The 10,908-nt window shown below is 41.2% G+C and overlaps 2 protein-coding genes across 3 annotated transcripts; both read left to right on the plus strand.

The window, feature by feature from the left end:
- Positions 1-2,537: 2,537 nt before the first annotated feature.
- Positions 2,538-4,094, plus strand: rnf7 (ring finger protein 7). The gene is made up of 3 exons (XM_068585021.1): positions 2,538-2,767; positions 2,879-2,926; positions 3,618-4,094. Exons 1-3 carry the CDS (start codon positions 2,602-2,604, stop codon positions 3,734-3,736), a joined length of 333 nt encoding a protein of 110 aa, XP_068441122.1. The 5' UTR covers positions 2,538-2,601; the 3' UTR covers positions 3,737-4,094.
- A 2,330-nt stretch (positions 4,095-6,424) lies between these two features.
- grk7b (G protein-coupled receptor kinase 7b) lies at positions 6,425-10,333 on the plus strand. 2 transcript variants are annotated; one of them, XM_068585055.1, is made up of 4 exons: positions 6,425-7,021; positions 7,360-7,797; positions 9,399-9,670; positions 9,880-10,333. In XM_068585055.1, the coding sequence occupies exons 1-4, from the start codon at positions 6,425-6,427 to the stop codon at positions 10,205-10,207; spliced, it is 1,635 nt and encodes a 544-aa protein (XP_068441156.1). In that variant the 3' UTR covers positions 10,208-10,333. The 2 variants fall into 2 exon arrangements, with proteins under 2 accessions (XP_068441156.1, XP_068441157.1); XM_068585056.1 differs by having other exon boundaries at positions 9,399-9,664.
- The last annotated feature ends 575 nt before the right edge of the window (positions 10,334-10,908 follow it).

The raw sequence follows: 10,908 nt of genomic DNA on the forward strand, positions 1-10,908 counted from the left end.
AAAATATGTGAATGGCAAGTGACCACATCCCCCCTCTCCCCCCTGAATCTCCCCCCTTCTAAACTGGAAGTTGCTTATGGCTGGATTGAGGTACAGTAAGAAGAAAAGACAAAAAGCTGGGCCCCACTCGACCTTCTCTCTAAGAAATGTTATTAATGATACAGCTCTTTTTGCTCCATATCCCGTATTTTTTTTAAAGCCGTTCATTTGGAAATTTACGATACCTTAAATTTGTGTTACGATTCTAACCTCTTTTTAAGGTTTTGAGGCTTAAGTTTCTCTAAACTTTAGAGGATCCAGGGCCGCAACGTTCCTTGCAGAAGCTGCAGCAATTTTAAATTCCCCGGTCTCTTATCAATTGATGTTTTTTTTTGGTGCATATTCCCAAACAAATCTTTCTATTTAAACAGCACAAACCAGAAGACATAAAAAAGCATTTTGGGCCACTTGAGAACTGGAGCCTCAGGACCGTTGCCTGCTTTGTCCTGTTGGTAATTGAGCCTCGTCTGTAAGAATAATGGAAAATGTACCATGCAGGCAGCTAAAACGTATTTGTTTTGGTGTTATCTATCATTTCTTTGATGCACAAAGCTTATAGATGACTAATTATTTGATATATTATATTATTTCCTTATCAATGATCAAGAAGCCTGTGTGAGATATCGGTCTAAATCATACAGACAACCTACTCCTAAAAGTACTTAATCAAATCCCAACAGGTGGACATATTTACAAAAAAGTGGGAAGCGCAAGAAAAATGTGTTGTGCAATATATATATATATATATATATATATATATATATATATATATATATATATATATATATATATATATATATGTATATATATGTATATATATATATATATATGTATATATATATATATATATATATATATATATATATATATATATATATATATATATATATATATATATATTCCCTTTTGAGCAGACAGGTTAACAAATGGAGATAAGAGGAGTCAGTCCCAGTTCCAGATGTCTGAAACATGGTCTACATCTCACACGTCCCAATGGTGATTCTATGGGAAATAGACAATGTGGTCATTCTCAACCTAACTTAGCTAAGTTAAATCATCACTTCATATTTTCCCATTCCTGTCTTGACGTGGGACTTGATGTGGGACTTGTCGTCAAAGTCCTTTCCTTCTTCTTAAACCCCAAATTCCAAGTCAAGACATGGAATTTGATTTGTTGTCAAAATAGCAGCGCCACACACTTTACATATATGTATATATATATATATATATATATATATATATATATATATATATATATATATATATATATATATATATACATATATCCTACCAGTTTATCACACAATATCCTACCAGAATCCTACCAGTTTATCACACTATACTTTAGCCCTAAGCCTATCCTTCAGACCCAACACACATTTGTAACTATCGCTCCTAGCCAGACTTGAATCACAAACCTAAACACCTGTGGATCGGTGGTAGACAATCAGAGGATTGACAGTTCGATCCCCTGCTCCGCTAGTACATGTTGGTCCAAGAGCAACCCCAGATTGCTCCCTGAGCTGTGCCTACGGTGAGTGAATATTGTATAATGTTTAGATAGTCCTGATGGTCACGTGGCACTTTGCATGGTAGCCCCTGTCCTTGGTGTATGAATGGCTATGGATGAGTGAATGATGACGTAGTAATGTTAATGTGCTTTGAGTGGTCTGAAGACTATATAAAGGCGCTATACATCCAATTACCATTAACATTGGCAGGCAAAGAAAGAGGGGAAGGTCATAGCAATTAATAATAATTGTTCAAATGATGTGAGATTGCCTGTTTTTAAGTCAAACCCTTCACATTTTCTTGGAGGACGCCCAAACCCAATATTTACTAGTATGTTTTAGTCACTGTAATCAAAAATATAAGGATGATTGCTGGGAAATAAACACGTGGCAATGTGTGAATAAGGTCATCACTTATTTCCACTTCAAGCATTGCAACCAAAATCTCCCAAAAGCTGGTTGTCAATTTTTACAGATACATCACAGAGACCATTCTCACAAATTGCATGACAGTCTGCTGCAGCAGCTGCATCAAAGAAGACCAAAAAAAGCTTCCAGTGTGTTGTGAAAACAGAACACTGTTGGCATTGAGCTGCAATCCCAGAACATGTTCTCAGCACTTGCTGGGCAATGTGAGCAAAGAACATCAGAAAGACATTACATACCCTGGACTTCATCTGCATATCATATCAGATTTATCATTTATGTTCAAGTAATTTCAACGCGTTTCCTATGTGACAGAAGAAAAGGCAGACACACAGTGATGCAAGTGTTTCTATGTTTTTCATTTGCTTTATACTGAGCCCAAAAAGGAAGCTATTGCTTCTGTTATTTGTTGATTGTATATTGGTTTTTTTGTTGTCTTGGTATGTACGTAATTTATTCAAGGGTGTTTGTGAAGTTAAGTTACGACTTAAATTTCTAGAAAACAGCGCCATCTTTCGTCGTGACGGCAACATGACGTTCGCCGCTCACGGTGTCGTCCATTTTGTTTAGCCTAGCTAGCCCCGGCTAACGTCACATCGCCCCGGCTGAAGATACTGCAGCAGAGATGGATGACGGTGACGAGCCGGCGATAGTCCTCTCTCACAACACGTCTTCGGGCTCCAAGTCGAGCGGGGATAAGATGTTCTCCCTGAAGAAGTGGAACGCTGTGGCCATGTGGAGCTGGGACGTGGAGTGCGACACGTGCGCCATTTGTCGGGTTCAAGTGATGGGTGAGTCCGGGGAGCGGACGCGGTTGGTCTGCTAGCTTGACTCGGTTATGTTCACAGGAAGTCCCCTGGCACACTTTGCACCCCAGTAACTACGTGTTTCTTTATTTGCAGACGCTTGTCTGCGGTGCCAGGCGGAAAACAAGCAGGAAGACTGTGTTGGTGAGACGATGAAACGCGTTATCGCCGTTAGCCGGGAAACTATCACGTAGCTAGCTTTTATCAGGTTAATCCAGCGAGCTAACATTAGCCAGCTGCTAGTCTGGAACTGTCACAGAAACCGACCGAGCCAGCGCTTCAGAGTGGGAGGTTGTTTTGATTTTTATTCTCTGTGTTGGTTTCGAGTAAAGTCAAATAAGAGACATGACATGAGCGTGGAGATGTGTTGTCTTTTGTATTTTGGCGAGAAAACACAATATTTAGTGAATTAAACGTGAGCAAAATTTCATGTTGACATTATTTAACTAGCTACGTTTTTGATAAAAGCAAACTACAGAACACAGTTACAATAGAATAAATGTAAAATGTAAAGTAACCTTAATATAAATGGGTAACCCTTTTTTACTGACGTTATTAGTTATTGTGTCAGCAGATACTTTGTAAAACACTAACTTTTTCAAGATTAATACGTGTGTGTGCTTTTTGAGAAACTATTCCAACAAGACTACTTGATTGCAGATGCACCTTTAAGTAGTCTCAGTGTGAGCTCCCTCATTGGTTAAAGTTTGAAAACCAAGATTCACTTAAAGTAAAGTAGCATTATACACCAATAAAATAAACAAGGTTTTATTTTAATGTTTGATGTTCCCTTTTAACACCCTCCCAATGTCCTCTGTCTTCGTCTTTTTTCCAGTTGTATGGGGTGAATGCAACCACTCCTTCCATAACTGCTGCATGTCCCTTTGGGTGAAGCAGAACAATCGCTGCCCCCTCTGCCAGCAGGACTGGGTGGTTCAGAGAATTGGCAAATAAGCTCAAAGTCCAGGCGGCCTGAGTCTCAAACCCTGTGTGCACCTAAAAGTGGTGACAGAGACTGACAATGATCACTGCAGCGTCCTGTGCAGTGAGGCACTGACACCGACAACTATCGTCCTACTTATGAATGCATGTTCCAGTAGTCCTGGTGTCTGAGGAGGACGGTGGACTAAATTTAAGCAGACTTGTTGTTCACTGATTGATTGATGTGGCTGGAGGAATCGTGAAGAGAAGGATGAACCTTGTTACAGTGTTTGGTCACATGTTAGCTTGACGTTATTGTCTGTGGTGGTGTTCAGCACATCTTGAATATGTGACTTTCTTTTTAAATAATAAAGAACTGTATATATGTAAACAGGTGTTCTTTTATCCAGTCATTTGATGTGGTATATAGTTCCGATTAACAATTAAAGCTTTCGAGATTTGTATTAATGTAGTTCTACAGCATATGTTTTAGTTTAGATCGATACAAGTTCACATTGGTTTTGTTTTTCTGCTACTGACACGAATCACCAACAATCAAAAACTGAGTTACAAAATTACAATCTAGCAGCAACTAAGGTTTGTGCCAGTTTTGACTTACTCTATATTCACACAATTTCTCATTAATTAGAATTACCATTTCAAAACTTTGAGACAGATTTCTTGAACAGCTACTTGTGTGTATTATACTGTAAGAATGGCCAAAGGAGGGCATATGAAAGGGGTTGGTGGGAAAACTTATATAATTTTTTAATGCATTTTTATATTTTATTATAGTTTCTGAAACACAAGGCAGAGCTAAACGGTTTACAATAATGCTTATCCACTTTTGTAAATATTTGACAGTTATTTAGTAATCAAACATGGATGTTAAAGGACGCTGTCTAAAGTGGTTAAGTCACCTTAATGCCCTAAGTACCTTGGCAGTCTACGTGAACTACCTGGATGGCGGCCATGCTAACCACTATACCACGAGCACTTGTTATACATGTCTGCTAAGGTTGGCCTTGTTCCAGTTTTACGCTTACCGATGCAAATCAACTGTGAAAATGTAAATATTTATGCTTCCATTTATTGCAGTCTGTTTTTATGTTTATTGTTAAATGTCATGCACCTCCCGCCAGGACAAATTCCTTGTATGTGAAAACATACACGGCAATAAATGGTTGTAATTCTGATGTAACTAAGAACATTTACTCAGGTACTTGTACTTAACTGCTTAATCAGGAATATACAATTAGTAATACTTTGAATGGAGCCATTTTAGTTTTTTGCAAAGTACTTAGGTGGTATTTGAAGTACAGTTTGCACCACTGTAAATCAGTTACTACGTCCAGGCAGGATCTGGCTCAACCAAACCTCATGGCTGGAATGATTTACGATCATATGGGTGAATGTTTTCTCAACCTTTTTCTAGTATAATAGAAATCAGCAAAATTATACATATGTTTTGCTGATTTTCTGCTCACACATGTATTACCATCTCAGTAAATGTGCCAATCATTTGGTTTATAAAACTTACAAAGATATTCAACTAAAGATAACATGAGACATGGAAAAACATTTTTCCATTGAGAATGTTGAACCCGGAAATGTTTGGTGCTTTTTCTTAAAAATGTACTGAAATGATTAACTGATCATTAATAGTTGCTAGATATTTCTTTTAATGACTGACACACTTAGAACACTAATCATTGTAGCAATAATGTGTAGTAACAATGCTGTTAATTAAATATAAATATCTGTGCCTGTTGATAGTCAAACCAAGTTCCTTAATCCTGCAATAAACATTACATTACTTCATAATAAGCAGTTAATATTAAATATGATTACATGTCAAAGGTGTTGATTTACCTTAATTAATGGTTACTTTAATGCTGCGCAGGTACACGTTACCATGTAGTGTATTCTCTCACATAACCTCAGAGGTCATTGCAGCTTTGCAATTTTGCAAGTGTAATATCTAAAGCAGATCAATTGTAATCAATTGCATTATTTGTGCAGGTGTTCATGTTATTTTGTCCACAATCTCTATGTGGAAACAAAAAGTCCACTGTCAGGGGTGTTTCATGCCAGCGATGCGGTGACAGGGACTGAAGATGAAAATGTGCTTTTCTAAACTGCTCCAGTTCCAAATATACGTGAGGTTTTCTAGAATATACGTGTTTAGCCTTCACTCTCCTGACAGCTACTTACAAAGTCAGGAAAATTGATATCTTAGGCTGCTTACTTAAACTAATTAGGGCAAATTTATTGATGCCTCCACTCTCTTTCCTATCGTAAGCAATACATTGTGCGTGAACAGCTCTCTCAGTGCCTTATTTATCTCACGACACACTACAATCAACCACAACCTGTTAGGGCCAGGATCTGCCACCTCATGTCATGCTCGCAAGCCCAATTACCACGCACAGGCACTCTGCATCTCCTAAAAATAGATGAGCCCAAAGCCTCTTAAGTTCAAACCACATAAGTTGCTCTCCATTAGTGCTGTCTACGAATAAGCATGCAAAGACACTTAGCTCACCACAAATCCCAGAGGACGGTGGTTCTTTTAATGCTACGTGAGGCGTGGCACAAGAGGTGGAAGATGTTCAGGATGCAGGTGCGCGAGGGGCTCAGTTGTGCTTGGAACCTGCAGATGAGTGAGCGGTGGTGTTGGAGTTGATCAGGCCCTGCTGCCTACGACAGGATACATCCAACATGTTTGACCTGGATGGACTGAACAACCTGGTGGCTAACACGGCCTACCTGAGGGCTCAGCATGTAAGCCGAGAAGAGATGAGGAAACAGAGGCTCTCTCTGACGCTGCCCAAACCAAAGATGTCCTCTGCTCTCCTGACAGCAGTGGGGAGGAAGTACGAGTCACTGTGTGAACGACAGCCCATTGGGATTAAGTTGTTTCAGCAGTTTCTCTGGGCCGCTAACCCGCAGTACAGGGTCGCCACTGAGTTCCTGGAGGAGCTGAGTCACTGGAGCTTTGCTGAAGATGAAGCCAAAGAGAAAGCCAAACAAAGCATCCTCGCAAAGTTCTGTCAGCCGGAGTCCAGGACTTTTATTTCATACCTTGAAGGAGAGGCAGCTGAAAGATGCAAGCGTGTAACAGACGAAAACTTTGACGTGATGATGCCCAAGATGAGAGAAGACACGAGAGACTTCCTGAGGGGGACACCTTTCACGCAGTATCTGAATAGCCCCTTCTTTTATAGGTTCTTGCAGTGGAAGGAGTACGAGAAGGAGCTGATCAGTGACAGATACTTCTATGAGTTTAGGGCTTTGGGAAAAGGTGGCTTTGGCGAGGTAGGTGTATCTGGATAAAAGTTTACATTACAGATTGCTATATGGATTTACAACTAATATGTTTGAGTTAGCTGTAGCTTGGAAGCTAATGTTAACAAACTGTATTTACTCTACTTGTGCCTCATTACTATTACATTATGTTTAAGCATTCATCATCGTCATCATCCTGTAGTTGCTCCACACGGCAGCCGCTGTCCAGTAAATAGTCTTGCTATAAAGTCCCAGCAGATATGTCGGAATATATTTCAGGATGACACAATAACAACAGACGCTAAAATAGTACATGCACTGAATAAAACTGTAATAAAAACCTGAAGTAATGCTCCTCTGTCCTGCAGGTGTGTGCGGTGCAGGCGAAACACACAGGCCAGATGTACGCCTGCAAGAAGCTGGATAAAAAGCACTTAAAGAAGAAAAGTGGCGAGAAGATGGCCCTTATGGAGAAGCACATCCTAGAGAAGGTCAACAGCCTCTTTATTGTAAACTTGGCTTACGCTTACGACAACAAGACTCACTTGTGCCTGGTCATGGACCTCATGAATGGTGGAGACCTCCGGTTCCACATCTACCAGCTCGGGGAGCGGGGCATCCGTATGGAGCGTGTGGTTTACTATGTGGCCCAGATAACCACGGGGATTCTCCACCTGCACTCTATGAACATTGTGTACCGGGACATGAAGCCTGAGAACGTGCTGCTGGATGCTAAAGGACAGTGTCGGCTGTCAGACCTGGGATTGGCTGTGGAGCTGCCAAAGGGCAAATCCATCTGCCAGAAGGTTAGTGAGGTCCCTAGATTACCCACAGTGCTCTCTGTCAGACGTTTGCACTGCGATGCACATTGCATAGTCACTCTGTGGTTTGTTCACACAGACAGAAATAACCTCCATATTCAATATGTGCTCTCATTTTAATGCCCCTACACTCTATATCCATCCACATGCCACTACAAGCAGCTTACCAGGAATAGATATGATTGCTTCAAGGGCTGCTCTGACGGACAACATAAGAAAGTACAACCCTCTTTGACTTAAATTAATCTTATTAAAAGGTGCTTGACCTCATCCCCAGTCAGAGGCTACCCTCGACGAGAAATGTATGAAAGACCGTGCAGAGCCTGTTACCTTCAGCTGGTTAATCTTTGCTCTATTAATACCTGATATGGCCTCCACGTGTCTGCCCAAGGAGATGAGTCAGACGGAGGCTTCCACTCATTAGAGGCAGGACAAAGACTGAACGATGATGTCGGCGTCATTTGTCAGCTGACCACCCTGATGGAGGCCAGTTATTGCAGTCACAGTGTCTTATTGTTTAACATTGCAGTCTTGTGTCGCCCCCCCCCCCCCTCCCTCCACCACTGTTTTATTATTTAATTTAGTTTTCAATCATGTGATGGAAGCTGGTCAAGAAAGTCTGCTGCAGTTAAATTAAATACACTTTAAGAAGATTAATTAATTCCCAAATACATACATCCTAAAAAAAATAATTCTAAATAAGTTCATTGAAACTCTTTATCTCTTTGTCGGGGCATTATGAGCATTTCAAAGTAAGTAGCACACAACGTAGAGATTACCATAATGTACAGTTAGCTTAAAGCTTAATGTCATCTTCACATGGCTTTATGTAACCTTGTGTTGAGTCTTTCAGTGTCAATACCATCTTACAGGTTACAGCAGTGGTTATATATTAAATAAAGTAATGTTTGCCTGAGAACTCTTATCATCAGCTGCATATGTCTACTGATTGGGATTTCTTTAAAAAAAAAAAAGATGGTCTAAGTATATCAGAAGATAATAACAATCATCTTGTCCTTGTTTCAATTCATGCTCTCTTTTATAGAGACAGAGTGGCAGAGCTAAGAAAGAAGGTCGGGGTGGGCAGAATCTTGTGTTTCACAAAAAGAGTTGAAAAAAAGATTGATTTTGCAAAACCATTGAGAGGCATACAACTTTTAAAATGGTCTTCCCGGAATCCAAACATTTAAACTTATATCAGAATCAGAAACATGTATTTGCCAAGTACGTTTTCACATACAATGGATTTGTCCTGGCTGGAGGTGCAAAGTGCAATAATGGGAGGAATATTTCCAATTAAATCTACAGTTGAACATACAATTAAAATAAAGTGCACGGACAACAGATGACAGTACTTAAGGTGAAATATGCGGTATGGAGGATGTGCTAATGGTATAATGATTTTAATTGTTTTTGGATGAAGAAATACAGGCTCCCTTGCTGACCCTCCCTAAAAACCTGTGTACTAAGCAGATACAGGAGGGCACAATAAATATACAAACCCTGTGGTCCTCAGAACCGAACAAGACCTGAGCACCTATGGAGGATGCTGATGATACCCCCCTCCTCCCTCTGTGTGTTGTCAGGCTGGTACTACTGGCTACATGGCCCCTGAGATTCTGAGGCAGGAGTACTACCGCACGTCTGTGGACTGGTGGGCTCTGGGCTGCAGCATCTATGAGATGGTGGCTGGCCGTTTGCCTTTCAAGGACTTCAGAGAAAAGGTTCAGAATGAGGAGGTGACTCGTCGCACTCTGGAGGACGAGTGCAAGTTTGAACACAAACACTTTGATGCTCCCTCTCAAGACATCATCCGCCGCTTTCTGAAGAAGAAGCAGGTGTATCGCCTTGGGTGCCTGTGAGTAAAAAGTTTCATTTTCCCACCCCCGAAAACATACTGTCGTCCTTGGGTTGATACAGTCCTTAAAGCAACAGGCCCAGGGGTACAACGTTCTGTTTAAAGGAACAGTGTGTAAAATGAAGGGGTGTTTATTGGCAATATGAACGCCTGCACTGCCCAGTTCAATCATTTCACCCGCCAATCATTCAATGTCTTTCTCATTATAGCGGCGATGACCCTCGAAACCACGCGTTTTTCAAGAGCATCAATTTCCGTCGTCTGGAGGCCGGCCTGGTGGAGCCGCCCTGGGTGCCAAAATCCAACGTGGTGTACGCCAACGACACGGACCGGTTCAGGGACATCTCCGTGGTTGAGGATGTTAAGTTTGAGGCCAAGGATGAGACATTCTACAAGCAGTTCAGCACAGGCGCAGTCTCCATCCGCTGGCAGAAGGAAATCATCGACACCGGACTGTTTGACGAACTGAACCACTCCAAGCTGAACGGCTACAGCTGTCAGACCGTGTGGGAGTCCAGGATTTGCGTTGTTATGTAAGCATTTCATGTGCTCATCAATATGTCCAACGAGGCAAAACAGTAACACACACAATGTCCTTTAATTTACTTTCTTTTACGCTACCAAAGTGCCTGGTTTTACACAAAACGGAGCAGCTTGGCTGCCTCTTTGAACATGTTCTTGCCTTTATCTGAATTAGTGTTCTTCCTTATTAAGACATCGGCCTCAGGGTTGATGGAAACACACACTGACAGTTGGATCCCAGTGCATGCACAGTTTCCATTCCATCACTCAGACATTTTGGCAGGCATGTGTTTGCATGTGTTTGTAAACAAGCTGCATAATGGTTGTGTGTCACTCAACGGCAGCGGCATTATTATCAATATTTACAAGAACGTGCCACATTTGTTAGACAGACATAAATCCCATGCCTTTCGCTCTCGTGAGTGGACAGTGAAACGCGACCCTCAGTGAAGTCTCGCAGTGGCAGACGCTCACCACTAAGTGCCGCCAGACTCCCACGAAGTGCGTTCAAACTTCCACAGCGCTCTTCGTCGTCGCCATTAACCTGGCTGTGCTGCTCAGGTATTTACAAGCACTGGATGACTCCTTCAGCTTTAACGAGGGAATGAAGGAGACAAATTGTCGTTGTTTTTTTCCTGCACAAAAAAAAAACATTGAATGTGTGGCTTTAACAAGGCAATAGCAACCCCCTTTATTACCCCAAATGTGTTTACAAG

The sequence above is a fragment of the Clinocottus analis genome, unplaced genomic scaffold (genome assembly GCF_023055335.1).
Source record: "Clinocottus analis isolate CAN_PGR_092001 unplaced genomic scaffold, fCliAna1.0.p SCAF_2, whole genome shotgun sequence".
NCBI lineage: Eukaryota > Metazoa > Chordata > Actinopteri > Perciformes > Cottidae > Clinocottus > Clinocottus analis.